Source organism: Agelaius phoeniceus, chromosome 16 (assembly GCF_051311805.1).
Source record: "Agelaius phoeniceus isolate bAgePho1 chromosome 16, bAgePho1.hap1, whole genome shotgun sequence".
Classification (NCBI taxonomy): Eukaryota; Metazoa; Chordata; class Aves; order Passeriformes; family Icteridae; genus Agelaius; species Agelaius phoeniceus.
Window position 1 is genome coordinate 15,396,408 of NC_135280.1, and position 13,617 is coordinate 15,410,024.

At 58.4% G+C, this 13,617-nt stretch overlaps 1 protein-coding gene across 6 annotated transcripts in view; it reads left to right on the forward strand.

The window, feature by feature from the left end:
* The window catches only part of CAPN15 (calpain 15), a 56,769-nt gene extending 43,386 nt beyond the window's left edge, over positions 1 to 13,383 (forward strand). For 5 of the 6 annotated variants that reach the window (XM_054643996.2, XM_077186857.1, XM_077186858.1 and 2 more), the window contains 10 exons: positions 3,104 to 3,312; positions 4,044 to 4,227; positions 6,873 to 7,096; positions 7,972 to 8,097; positions 8,702 to 8,854; positions 9,019 to 9,180; positions 9,807 to 10,033; positions 10,223 to 10,383; positions 10,661 to 10,839; positions 11,453 to 13,383. In XM_054643996.2, coding sequence (XP_054499971.1) covers positions 3,104 to 3,312; positions 4,044 to 4,227; positions 6,873 to 7,096; positions 7,972 to 8,097; positions 8,702 to 8,854; positions 9,019 to 9,180; positions 9,807 to 10,033; positions 10,223 to 10,383; positions 10,661 to 10,839; positions 11,453 to 11,630 — 1,803 coding nt within the window. In that variant the 3' untranslated portion in view covers positions 11,631 to 13,383. Of the gene's footprint in view, positions 1 to 3,103; positions 3,313 to 4,043; positions 4,228 to 6,872; positions 7,097 to 7,971; positions 8,098 to 8,701; positions 8,855 to 9,018; positions 9,181 to 9,806; positions 10,034 to 10,222; positions 10,384 to 10,660; positions 10,847 to 11,452 lie in introns of all 6 variants that reach the window. The other variant, XM_077186859.1, reaches the window with a different exon arrangement.
* The last annotated feature ends 234 nt before the right edge of the window (positions 13,384 to 13,617 follow it).

Sequence of the window (13,617 nt, forward strand, 5' to 3'; positions counted from 1 at the left end):
CAAGGAAGTCTAAAACCTAGTGCTAAGCCTGTTAACTCTGAAACCCAGTGGTATTTTAAATCAGTGAGAGGGAACTTCTGGGATGTAGGGGACATCCTTAGGTGGTCAGTCCATCTCTTTCCAGTGTCTAGTGGTGGGAAAGGAAGAGAGTGTGCCTAGGTTTGCTGGTGGCACACTGTCCATGGATGCAGGGAATCTAGGATGCAGCAAGCAGAGGCTCAGGATGAGAGGGCAGGCAGAGGAACTGCTGCCCCTGCCAGCAGCTGCAGGTGTTACAGAGCCATGGGCTGGGCCTTGGTGTTCTTGGTTTGGGTGTTGCAAATGCAGAGGTGCAGCACAAATGGCTCCCCCTGTTCTGGGCAGGCCAGCTGAGCTGCAGCTGTAAGCTGGCTCTAGTTGAAGGTCTCAGGAATACGTGCCAGCACACACCTTCCCACTGTGAGGTATCTGGTCCAGTCAGTTGGGTTTCAGCCTCAAACACCACTCTGTTGGCCTCATTTTTTTCCCAGTATGGCATTAAAAGCTCCTGTGGATGCTGCTTTCTCTGGCCTCCCTCTGGGGGAAGCCTCCAGCTCTTCTGGACCAGATGGAGAGGGAGTTGCAGTCCCATGTTGACGTACAAACAAGGCTTTTCCTGCCTGGTCTTAGGATCGTGTCCGTTCCTGTGCCTCCATTGCACAGTCCAGGGAACAGAGATGTTTGGCTCAGAGGGGAAACTCTGAGAATGATCTTGTTTGGGCTTGTGGTTTTTTTAAATTGCTGTGTGTCCTTCCTAACAGGCGTGGGTGTCTTTATAGCAGAGACCCAGATTCTGCTTATCCCCATCTTTTAAGCAAGTGAATAGCCTCTTTTGTAGGCAGGGAACATCTGTTCCATCAGGATTCAGGCCTGAAGGATGAATCACGATGATGGCCAGGCTGAATTAGCAGCATGGCACTGCCAGGAAGGGGAGCCTGCCTTGCCCCGTCCCGCAGCTGAGCCTGTTGTGCTCCTTAACCCACCCATAATGGGCTGTGAGGTGCACGTGGGCCATCTCCCAAAAAGCCCCCTCCAGCCCAGCCCCAGCTGTGCTCTGGCACTGTTTAGGTGTGACGTTAGGCCTGGCAGCAGTGGAGGGACGATGCTGCTCCTGTCCCTGTGCTCCTGCTCAGGCTGGCAGGGGAGGTCCCTGTGAGCTCCGTGCTGCCCGAGCGCTGCCCAGGCTGCTCAGACTGCCCTGGAGGAGCCAGGCTGGCCGAGTTCTGCTCTGTCTGTTTGTCCCCCTGCCCCACATCATGTGGAGCAGCCCCTCTTGCTGCTCCCTGCCAGCATTTCTGCTCGAGCTCCTGCTGTGGGTTTTCCTTCCTCTGCTATTCCAGGGATGCCTCTTCCAGCCCTTGTCAGTGTGTGGTCCCTATTTCAGCTTTACCCTTTCTCTTCTGTTGGGGAGCAGTGCAGAGTGGTTCTGATTCCATGATTCCACTAGAATCATGGAATCAGAATGGTTTGGGATGGAGGGGACCTTAAAGCTCATCTTGTTCCAACCCTGCCAACCCACCTCACCTTCCACCACACCAGGTTACTCCAAGTCCTGTCCCGCCTAGCCTTGAACACTTGCACAGATGGGGCAGCCACAGCTTCCCTGGGCACCCTGTGCCAGGGCCTCCCCACCCTCACAGGGAAAAATTTTTCCCCAGTACCCAATCTAAATTTCTCCCCTTTCAGTGCAAAACTTTCCCCTTGTCTCATCACTGCTTGTCCATGTGAAAAATTGTTTTCCCTCTTACTAAGAAGCCCCCCTTTAGGCACTGCAAGGGGTCTGAGGTCTCCATGGAACCTTCTCCAGGTGAGCACCCCCAGCTCTCTCAGCCTGGTTCCAGAGGAGAGGGGATCCTGCCCACAGAGCATCTCCATGGGGTCCCCTGGACCTGTTCTAACAGATCCACATATTTGTTATGCTGAGTCCACCAGAGATGGACAAAACTGGGGTCTCACAAGGGCAGGGCAGAGGGGGAGAATCCTCTCCCTCGTGTCCTCATAGCCCTGCACAGCAAGTTCCTGCAGAGCCCAGAGGTCCATGTGCAGGGATGGGTCACAGCCAGGCTGTGACTGAGGCTGCTGCAATGGTGGCTGCTCCTCAGCTGCACGGGGCAGATGCTCCCCTGAAAGAGCAGGACAGCTATTAGCTGAAAACACCCTCCTGCAAAAGAGGAGCTGGAGTTGCTGATTGGGACACCACAAAGGAAGCATTCAGGTAGGATTGCCACAAAAGAGGAGGTCAACTACTAATTGGGTGTGCGTAAAGCTAATTTAAATCAGAACCAGCTTTTGCTGAAATAATTTAATTTAATTTAATTAACAATAACAAAGAAACACCTGTTCTCATTTCACCCTGTGTTAGACTGGAAAAGCCACCCTTCTCCTCTTGGTGAAGTTCTGTGCTTCCATCCCTGTGGTTAACGCCTATGGGATTACCTGCCCTTCCACCCATCCTATTTATTTATGATGCAGCAGCTGTTGCAGGAGGCCTGGGACGTGGGATACCCTCACTCTGAAATTGCTTGCCTGGCTGTGGTCTGGCTGAATGCAATTGCTAAAGCTGCCCCTCCCATCCCCCATGGATGTGCCTGGGGGGTGGCACAGGGCTGCCAAACCCAGCGTGTCCCCTCCGGGGCAGGGACAAGGCTGCTTGAGGTGTGTTTGCGTGCCAGGTGGCTCCTCAAAGCCTTGCTGTTTGCAGGCTTTGCTGCTTGTGGAGGCAGCCAAGGCCCCCCACAGCCCAGCTTTTAGCACCAGCACAAAGTGTGAGACTGTCCCTGCCCAGGGAGGCTCCTGTGAAACAGAAAAAGGCAGATTGGAGTCACAGTCACAGCCCAGAGCTTGAAACCAGAGAGGTGAGCCTGAGGCAAGGCTGAATGCTGGACCTGAAGCACAAGAAGCATCTCTGCTGCTGCCAGCAGACACCAGCATAGTCCTGCCCGGCTGTAGGGCTGGGAGGGGACTGCCTGGGCCCGGCAGGAGGGCTGGGGGCTCTGCTGTCTCTCAGGGGGACAGTGGGCGGCTCTCCAGACCCCCCAGTCCCAAGTGGCTCCACTTATGCTCTCCTTGCCTCTTGCCCTCGCAGAACAAAGTCAATTTTGTGGACGACAGTTTCCCCCCCGGGCCCAAGTCGGTGGGGTTCCCGGAGGGGGACAGCGTGCAGCAGCGGGTGAAGCAGTGGCTGCGCCCCCATGAGATCAACTGCAGCATCTTCAAGGAGCGCTCGGTGAAGTGGTCGGTGTTCCGCACGCCGCGGCCCTCGGACATCCTGCAGGGACTGCTGGGCAACTGCTGGTAGGGGCCAGTGAGCCGGGCTGACACCCTCCTGCCCCTTCCCTCTTCCCCCCTCTCCCTCCAGCTCCAGCTCGGCCCCCTCAGCCCTACTCAAACCCCTTTATGCCCCCAGGCTGTAGCCCATGCTCTGCCTCACCCCCTCCCAGCGCTGTGTGGCCGGGCAGCTCGTGCTGCCCATGCCCCATGCTGCCCATGCCCGTGCTGCCCATACCCGTGCCCCATGCTGCCCATGCCCCATGCTGCCCATGCCTGTGCTGCCCATGCCCATGCCCCATGGTGCCCGTGCCCCATGGTGCCCATGCCCTGTGCTGCCCATGCCCCGTGCTGCCCATGCCCTGTGCTGCCCATGCCCCGTGCTGCCCATGCCCCGTGCTGCCCATGCCCCATGCTGCCCATGCCCGTGCCCCATGCCCCGTGCTGCCCATGCCCCGTGCTGCCCATGCCCATGCCCTGTGCCCCGTGCTGCCCATACCCGTGCTGGCCATGCCCGTGCTGCCCATGCCCCGTGCCCCATGCTGGCCATGCCCCATGCTGCCCATACCCGTGCTGCCCATGCCCATGCCCCGTGCTGCCCATGCCCCATGCTGCCCATGCCCGTGCTGCCCATGCCCATGCCCCGTGATGCCCATGCCCGTGCTGCCCATGCCCATGCCCCATGCTGCCCATGCCCCATGCTGCCCATACCCGTGCTGCCCATGCCCCGTGCTGAGGCCGCCCCGCCTGCCCTGCAGGTTCCTGAGCGCCCTGGCCGTGCTGGCTGAGCGGCCCGAGCTGGTGGAGAGGGTGATGATCACCAGGACGCTGTGCCCCGAGGGCGCCTACCAGGTGCGGCTGTGCAAGGACGGCACGTGGACCACGGTGCTGGTGGATGACATGCTGCCCTGCGACGAGTGTGGCTACCTGCTCTTCTCTCAGGTCAGTGCCATGGGGACGGGGGTGGGCAGTGCTCCAGGCCTCAGGGAGGCTCCCAGGACAGGCAGTGGGAAGAGGCACTGCTGGGGTTCATGTGAGGCCCCTATTTCGTGCTGCATTTAGAGTCATAGAGACACTAAGGTTGGAAAAGGCCCCAGAGATCAAGTCCAACCACTGATCAAATACCCCCTGCTCACTAAACCATGTCACAAAGTACCACATGGACTTGTTTTTTAAATGTTCCCAGGGGCGGTGACTCCACCAGTGCCCTGTACAACCCATTCCAATGCCTGACTACCTTTCATTAAGGAATTTTCCCAATATCCAAGCTAAACCTCCTGTGGTGCAACTTGAGGCTGTTTCCTCTTGTCCTGTCCCTGTCCCCTGGGAGCAGAGCCTGACCCCCACCTGGCTGCTCCCTCCTGTCAGGAGTTGTGCAGAGCCACAAGGTCCCTCCTGAGCCTCCTTTTCTCCAGGCTGAGCCCCTTTCCCAGCTCCCTCAGCCCCCCCGGTGCTCCAGCCCTTCCCAGCTCCATTCCCTTCTCTGGACACATTCCAGCCCCTCAGTGTCATGCCAGGTGCCACTGACCTTCTTGCCCACCTGGGCACATCTGACTCAAGTTCAGCTGCTGCCAAGCAGCACTCCCAGGTCCTTTCCCAGCAGGTACTTCCCAGCACTCCCAGGTCCTTTCCCAGCAGGTACCCAGCTGCCCCAGGCCTGGAGCTGCCAGGGCATGCTGTGACACAAATGGAAGACCCAGCACTGGTTGCATCCTGTTTGCAGCTCAGGACACTGCTCTTCACTGTGCCCTCAAGACAGCTGAACTCTTTGAAGCCATAATATCCATCTATTTAGACCTCTTTTGGCATTTCCCAGGCTGCAGTGAAGAAGTTTTATTTACAGTTGCTTTTCCCTCACTCCTTGCACCACAGCCGCTTCACTTGCAGGGAAAGCCACCCCTATCCTTCATATAAAAGGAAAACACTTTAACCTGTGTTTTGCACTGCGAGGGAATGAGGGAAAGCTGTTTCTTTCCTCTGAGGGGAGGTCTGGCAGCTTGGCTGTGCCAGGGAGGGCCTGTGGAGAAGGAGGGGATGGCACATGGAGCAGCATGTTCCGAGCCAGTGCTCAGTTGCTCTGAGCACGCTGGGGTGGCATCTGCTCGGGTCAGTGGAGCTCCCTCAGCCCCTCCAGGACATTGCTCTGCCCTGCCCTGCCTGCCAGGCCCAGGGGCTCTTGCTGGGACCATGTCCATGAAGGAGACTGAGAACGTCTCTATTGAAACTCAGGGGGCAAAATCTGCCAAGGAAAACAAAGTACCACTGTCAGGAGGAGACAGGGACTGGGAGTGCTGGCTTGGATTTCCTTCTGCAAATCCAGTCCTCTGGGTTTTGACACACAGCCATGTCAGGACAGGAATCAAACTTTGGAGAAGGGAAGAAGGAATTTGTATCTATTCTGCCTCTCAGTAGACAGAGGATACAGATGCATTTCTTTATTTCAGCATAAGATTTACCTGTCTTGGTTTTTACCTTTTCCTTCCATCTGTCATGAATTTCAAGTCTGCTTTTGGAGCTTTTTTAAGATTGGAGGTTTTCACATGGGCTGGACTTGCCTTGCCTCTGTTTCCAGGAGCATCTGAATCGTGATGAGATTTTTCTGCTGAGTGTTCAGCTGTGGGAGCTGGATGTGGGGGATATAAAAGGAAAATCAGAGTTTTAAAAATAAAAGAAAATCAGGCTCTTATCTGAGCTCCCTGGCTGTGGTTCAGGCAGAAATAAACAACATGGATTTTGTTGAGTGAGGGACCCAAAAACCAGCAAAAAGCACTTTTAAGCTCTCTTTATCCGTCAGAAAGAAATCTTCACTGCCCTCCTTTCCTCTGCCAGCTCTTGGCTGCCACCTGTGAGTCACACAGGCACAATGTACCAGTGATTTTCCCTGCTGCTCTCCAAGCACCGGATACCAAACCCCATTTGCTGGAAAAAAACTTGCATCTTGTAATTAGGGCTTGTAGTTACTCCCTGTGCTGGAGTGAGGACTTTGCCAGTCCAAGTCTTTGGAGCTTGTCCTTGAAGCAGTGTCTGTGTTGCCTGGGTGGAATCCAGTCAGTCCTGTCGCCAGGGGCACTCTGGGGAACCTCCTCTGCCAAAGGGGTGTTGGTTTGGGTTTGCAGAGGTGTGTGAGTTAAAGGCAGCTGTTCCAGATGTGCTCCACATCACAGAATCCTAAATGTCCTGAGTGGGAAGGGACCCACAAGGATCATCAGTCCAATTCCTGGCCCTGCACACACCCCAACAATTCCACCTTGTGCCTGAGAGCACTGTCCAAATGCTCCTTGAGCTCTAACTTCAGGTTGAAGTGGACAGAAGGGGCTCAGGGTGGGCACCCAACCTGCCAGCCTAATTGCTGGGCACCCCAGGGTGCAGCTCTGTCAGCACCCAGGCCTCTTGGGTGTTCATTCCAGGACTTCTTCCCAACAAAACACTGAGCAAAGAGCCAACGGGTCACCCCTGGCCAAGGGGACCAGCTCCTGGCATGGCCTTGCTGCTGCTGCCTCTCCAGCCAGGATGGCTGGTGGGGATGGCTGGGAGGGGCTGTCCCACCCCTTGCCCGGGGGCTGACGTGTCCCTCCCTGTCCCTGCAGGCCCAGAGGAAGCAGCTGTGGGTGGCCCTCATTGAGAAGGCGCTGGCCAAGTTGCACGGTTCGTACTTCGCGCTGCAGGCCGGGCGCGCCATCGAGGGCCTGGCCACGCTCACCGGGGCGCCCTGCGAGAGCCTCATGCTGCAGGTCAGCTCCACCAACCCCCGCGAGGAGCCCATCGACACCGACCTCATCTGGGCCAAAATGCTCAGCTCTAAGGAGGCTGGGTAAGATGGGGCAGGAGCAGGGACCCTGCAGAGGGGGGTGAGGGGGAACATTCTTGTCTTCAGAGGCTCAGGAGAGGGGTCACTGCATCAGCTGGGGTGGAGTCCACCACCCGTGCCACTCATCTGGAGCATTGGTGGGGGTCCCACTCCAAGTTCTAAGAAATTATTTCTCCTTTGATTCTCATATGAAATTAAGGGCCTGGTGACCTTCCACTGCACGTCACTGCTGTCTTGCAGGAGTTAGGAAGTGGCACTGAGCCCACCTGCTTTGCTTTGAGCTTTTCTGTTTTGTGAATGCTTTACCCTGCCCAAGTCTCCCACCCCTATGTGACATCTTTGCTAATGACACCTGGCTAGCACGAGTCTAGAGGGGGCACAGCCAAAGCAGAGACCCCCTGCTCATCACTTGGCTGAAGGCTGGGGTATGGGGCCACATGGATGGATAGCTCCCAGCATATGGTGTCCCCCTAAACCTGACTGCTGCAGACCTCCTGCCCCAAATAGTGTCCTCACCCCTGCTAGCTTGTCTAGCTGATGGACTCCCTGCTTTTCTCTGTGGCTTTCTGCCAGCCAGCAGAAGTGGGCAGGACCCTGGGGCCTGGTAGAAATCAGGGGAGGTTTGGGGCAAAGCTCCCCAGCGCAAAGCAGCTCTCCTTGGAGCCTGGGCTCAGCGTGCGCATGGGCAACGGGAGGGAGCTCTGGCCAGCAAGGCTGGGCACTGCCTGGGGAGTGCTGTTGATGCCAACAGTGTTGTTGCAGAGTGGGAGCATCCAGGAGCCTCCTGGGAGGAAGCTGTCCCATGCTTTGAGTGGCAGGGATGAGCTTCCCCCATGGCAGGCCTGGCAGGACCCCGAGGGTTTGGTGTCCCCGTGCAGGTTCCTCATGGGCGCGTCCTGCGGCGGGGGCAACATGAAGGTGGATGATGTGGCCTACGAGAGCATGGGGCTCCGGCCCCGGCACGCCTATTCCATCCTGGACGTGCGGGATGTCCAGGGCTTCAGGTGAGCTCGGCCTGGAGCCTGCCATGCCTCTGCAGCTGCTCCTGCCTGCAGATTCAGCAGAAAACCTGGAGATGGATAACTGAGAGCATGGTGAACGGGACCCTGGGGACTCTTTGGTGTCCCATCCTCATGGCCAGCAAGGATGACACCATCCTAGGGTGTCACATAAATGCTGTTATCATATGAGCTGTCCTCGCCTGGTGCGGGCTCCATGTCCAGGGGTGGAATGTTTGACCTGTGTCACAAGACACAGAGGACTGAGTTGAGCTCTCATTTCGGTGAGATGCTCAGAGCATATTGCTCATCTTTGAATGGAGGGGGGAGAGAAATGGGTGCCACCCTGACAGCTGGGCTGCTATAGGAAGCTGTATTTTCAGCCATGTCACTCAGCAGCCTCTCCCCTGCTGAGCCCCTTAGGGCAGGGAAGGGCAGAGGGAGCAGCAGCAGGAACAGAGCTGCAGGACAGAGACATCTGGGGCCACGATGTGGGTGACACATTAGTTCTGGGATGCTGTGAGAAGGCAGGAGTCACAGGGTGTCCTGTGTGGCGGGCAGGCTGGGTCTCCCCTCCCTCCTGGGTCTCTGACACTTTTCCCCTTCCCAGGTTACTGCGCCTCCGGAACCCCTGGGGCCGCTTCTCCTGGAACGGCAGCTGGTCGGACGAGTGGCCGCACTGGCCGCTCCCCCTGCGCCATGACCTGATGCCCCATGGCAGCAGTGAGGGCGTCTTCTGGATGGAGTACAGCGACTTCATCAAGTATGGCACAGCCAGAGCAGAGCTGTGGGGTGGGGAACGGGGCAGGGATGGAAAATGGGATGTGGGATCATGATGTGGCAGGCGGGACCAGTCATCCCTAGGGAATGTGGGTGTCCTGCAGCGTGCATTGTGCCCCACCAGGATTGAGCCCAGCTTCCCCACAGGTATTTTGACTCTGTGGATATCTGCAAGCTCCATTCGGACTGGCACGAGGTGCGTGTGCAGGGCATGTTCCCCAACAAGGCCAACGGGCCGGTGACGGTGACGTCGCTGACGGTGTTGGAGCGCGCAGCTCTGGAGTTTGCCCTCTTCCAGGAGGGCAGCAGGTGAGCTGGGCAGGGCAGTGAAACTGGGGGGCTCAGCTTGGAGAAAAGGAGGCTCAGGGGGGACCTTCTGGCTCTGCACAACTTCCTGATAGGAGGGGACAGGCACGTGGGTGTCAGGCTCTGCTGTCAGACTGGACAAGGGGAAGTGGCCTCAAGTTGCACCAGGGGAGGTTTAGCTTGGATATTGGGGAAAATTTCTTCACTGAAAGGGTGGTCAGGCCCTGGCACAGCTGCCCAGGGCAGTGATGTAGTCCCCATCCCTGCAAGGATTTAAAAATCTTATGGATGTGGCACTTGGGGACGTGGGTTAGTGGTGACCTTGGCAGTGCTGGGTTTATGGTTGGTTATTGGTCTTGATGATCTTAGAGGACTTTCCCAACATTAATGATTCCACAATTCTGTGGTTCTGTGGGCCCAGAAGAAACCCAGACACATTGGCATCCCTTGAGGTCACAGAGCTCAGGGATGGGCCCCCATCACCATCTCTCCAAATCTTGGGAACTGCTCATGTTTAGCTGGAACCCAACTCGTGAATGCAGGGCTGGTTCCTGGGGCAGTGGGATAGCTCTTCCCTGGAACTGCTGCCTGTGTCCTGGGTGACGTGTGACCCTTCCTTCCTGGCACAGGAGGTCAGACACGGTGGACAGCCACTTGCTGGACTTGTGCATCATGGTTTTCCGGGCCACCTTCACCAGTGGGAACAAGCTGAGCCTGGGCCGGCTGATGGCCCACAGCAAACGAGCCGTCAAGAAATTTGTCAACTGCGACGTGATGCTGGAGCCGGGCGAGTACGCTGTCGTGTGCTGTGCCTTCAACCACTGGAGCGCTGCCCTGGCCGGCCCTGCTGCCCAGGGTGAGGGCATGGAGGGGCCCTGGGGGACGGAGAGGTGCCAAAGCCCTCGGTCCTCTTCATGGGGACCTTCTTCAGGGTGGAGGTTGCCTGTTGCATGTCGCACGTGCATCAGCCCAGGAGCACATGCTCCGGGGGATTGTGGGCTTGGTGACATTTCCCTGATCCCTGTTGCTCTGGGTGTCTCTGCAGCTTCCAGTCCCACCAGCAGCCGACCAGCCACTGATTATTCCAGCTACATCCTGGCTATCTACAGCTCCCGCCTGGTGATGGTGGAGCAGGTGGATGCACAGCCCACCACGCTGGCAGATGCCATCATCCTGCTGACCGAGAACAAGGGCGAGCGCCACGAGGTGGGTGGGGGGCACAGGGTGGGGCCTGCAGTGGGGAGGGGGGTGATGTTGTCAGAGGGAGCCTGGACATGTGGGGTCCTTGGGCAGGGGTTGGGCAGGGCTGTGCCAGCTCTGGCTGCCACCCCTGGATGCCCCCCCCCTTTGCTCCCTCAGGCAGCATGGGGCACCCCAGCAGATGGGCTGCCCTTGGCTAGAGTGGAGGATGCCAGTGCAGGGGGTTTGATTTGGGGATGAGGGTGCCCAGAGGCTTCATCCCCTTCCCTGCTGTCTGCCCCAGGGCCGTGAGGGGATGACCTGCTACTACCTGACCCACGGCTGGGCAGGGCTCATCGTGGTGGTGGAGAACCGACACCCCAAGTCCTACCTGCATGTGCAGTGCGACTGCACCGACAGCTTCAACGTGGTGTCCACGCGCGGCAGCCTCAAGACACAGGACAGCGTCCCCCCCCTGCACAGGTCTGGGGTAGGCAGGGGTGGGTCACAGGGGCTGCCATGGGCCTGCCAGGAGGCTGGGAGAAAGGCAGAGCCAGGGCTCGCAGGAGGCTGGAGAATGGCAGAGCCAGGGCTGGCAGGGAGGCATGGACAGGGTGGGATTGCCAGGAAAGAGGTGGAATTCCTAGAGCAGAGGTGGGGTTGCCAGGACAGAGGTGAGATTGTCAGGACAGGGTGGGATTGCCAGGAAAAAGGTGGGATTCCTAGAGCAGAGGTGGGATTGCCAGGACAGAAGTAGGATTGCCAGGACAGGATGGGATTGCCAGGACAGGATGGGAATCTGGGACAGAGGTGGGATTGCTGGGACAGAGGTGGGATTGCCAGGAGAGGATGGGATTGCCAGGACAGAGGTGGGATTGTCAGGACAGGATGGGATTGCTGGGACAGGATGGGATTGCCAGGACAGAGGTGGGATTGTCAGGACAGGATGGGATTGCTGGGACAGGATGGGATTCCCGGGACAGAGGTGGGATTGTCAGGACAGGATGGGATTGCTGGGACAGGATGGGATTGCCAGGACAGAGGTGGGATTGCAGGGGTGGAGGCTGCTCCCCTGAGCCCGTGGCTCTCTCCACAGGCAGGTGTTGGTGATCCTGTCCCAGCTGGAGGGTAACGCTGGCTTCTCCATCACGCACCGCCTGGCGCACCGCAAAGCCACCCAGGCCTTCCTCAATGACTGGATGCTGACGAAGGGCACCCACAACCCGCTGCTCACGCCCGAGGTCGCTGGGCTGCACGGGCCCCGGCCCCTATGACGAAGAGCCTCCCCCTCCCTGCCCCGCTGCCCCGTTCCTGTCACCGAGCCTCTGGCCCGGGGTGCCCCCCGAGCCACCAGCGCTGAGCTGTGGGGCAGAGCTGGAGTGGCACCCCCAGCGCTTTGCCCCACGCCGCGGGGCTGGGGCGAGTTCTCAGGGCCAGCCCCAGCCCTGGCACCGCTGCCCTGGCACCGCTGCCCCCAGGCACTTTACGAGGAGCAGCTGGGGGCACGGGGCCATCTCAGGATCCCACCTGCCCCATTCCTGTGCTGGGCCCGGTGCCCTCTGCCCGCCCCGGGGACTGTGGGAGAGGGAGGGGCTGGAGGTTGCTGTCAAGACCCTTCCCAGGCACCACGCTCAGGACTCTGCCCCTTCCCGTGGCACCAGGGCACTGGCGCTGCAAAAAGAAGAATATACCTCTGATGTCTGTCCGTCTGTGTGACCCTCCGTCTGTCCCTGGGCCCTTCCCTCTGTCTTGTTGCCCCCTTTGTCTGCTGCCAGGACCAGCGTGGTGCTGAGGCTGGGCTGGGGGGTGCCAGGGTCACGCTGCCATGGTGCCACCCATGCCAGGGACCCCCCCACCCTTCCTGGGTGCTGGGGCTGGTGGGGAGAGGGCACAGGGTTGTTGCAGAAAGCTGCTGCTGAGGGGGCTGTGCTGTAATTGGGGTGAAACTCAGAGGTTTCACCACCTCCTGCTCGGCTCCGGGTGGAGAGCGGGGCCCCGGGGTGCTGCAGGCGGGGGCTGTGGCCCGGGGCACCTCTCCCTGTCACACAAGTGTTACTATGCAAAGGCGGCCGTGGGAGCAGTGCCTGGAGAGAAGCCATGGCCCGAGCTGGGCTCAGCCCCTGGCACTGCCCTCTGGGCCCCCCTGTGCCCCATGGAGGGAGGCTGGGCTGCAGGTACCGACCCGGAGCCAGGGAGCAGCTCCCTGGAGTTAGCACAAGTCCAGGTGCTGGGAAGGGGGTGGCTTTGTGGGGGAAGCAGAGAGCCCCCTCCTCCAGAGCCCAAGTGCTGTGGGAGGCAGTGAGCACAAGGCAAGGGCTGCACCTCAGGGTGCTGCTGGCCCTGTGGGTGCTCTGAGGTGAGGGCTGATCCTGGGGGGAGCTGCACCCCACGTTTTCAGGGCTTCGTGGCTCTCTGACTTGTCTGACTTGACGTGTGTGTGTGTGTGTGTGTGTGTGTGTGTGTGTGTGTGTGTGTGTGGTTTGGGGGTTCCCCTGTGTACTGTCTCCTTCCTGAGCTGTGTGGATTTACAGCTGAGGGGGGGCTGATGGGCAATGCTGGACCCTGTTCTGGCAGGGGCCATGCTGGGGGATCCTGCACCCCAAATCCTGCACCCCAAACCCTGCACCAGCAGCTGGGCTGGGCAGGGGGTGCAGGCTCTGCCCCTCCGTGTCCCTCGGGGATTGGGGGTGGCAGGGGGGGTGGGCTGCCCTGGCACCTCCCAGCCCCCCCAGCTGGGGCTGCTGAGCCAAGCTCTGTCTGTATTTCTGTTTGTTGATCTGTTTTCTCTCTTTCCAGCTCCTTCCTCCTTGGGATGATTTGTCCTTCACTTTTTTTTCTCCTCTCTCTTTATGTCTTTCTGAGCTGTGAATATTTTTAACCCTGTAAATACTGTCCAGCTCTTCAAAATCATAGGATATTTTATCAATTGTAAATCAGATCAGTAATCCCTGTATGATATGAATTATCCATGGGTGGTTTTCAAACTCAGGTTCTGATGGACCAAATAAAGTTTTGTTTTTTACTGAAGCTGCCTGGTTTTCCTGTGGAAGAGACAAAAGGGATGAGTGGGCTGGTTTGGGGGTCAAAGCAATGGGTCTTGCAGGCATTTCCGTGGAGCAGTGACAGTCGGTGCTGGGGGGAGAGCTGAGCACCAATAAAAGGGGAATTGGAAGTTTTCCTGCACTTGGGGGTGCAGGACCACAGAGAGGGGTGGAAATAAAGCAAAACAGAAGCGAAATCCATAAATTGCCATAAAATGCG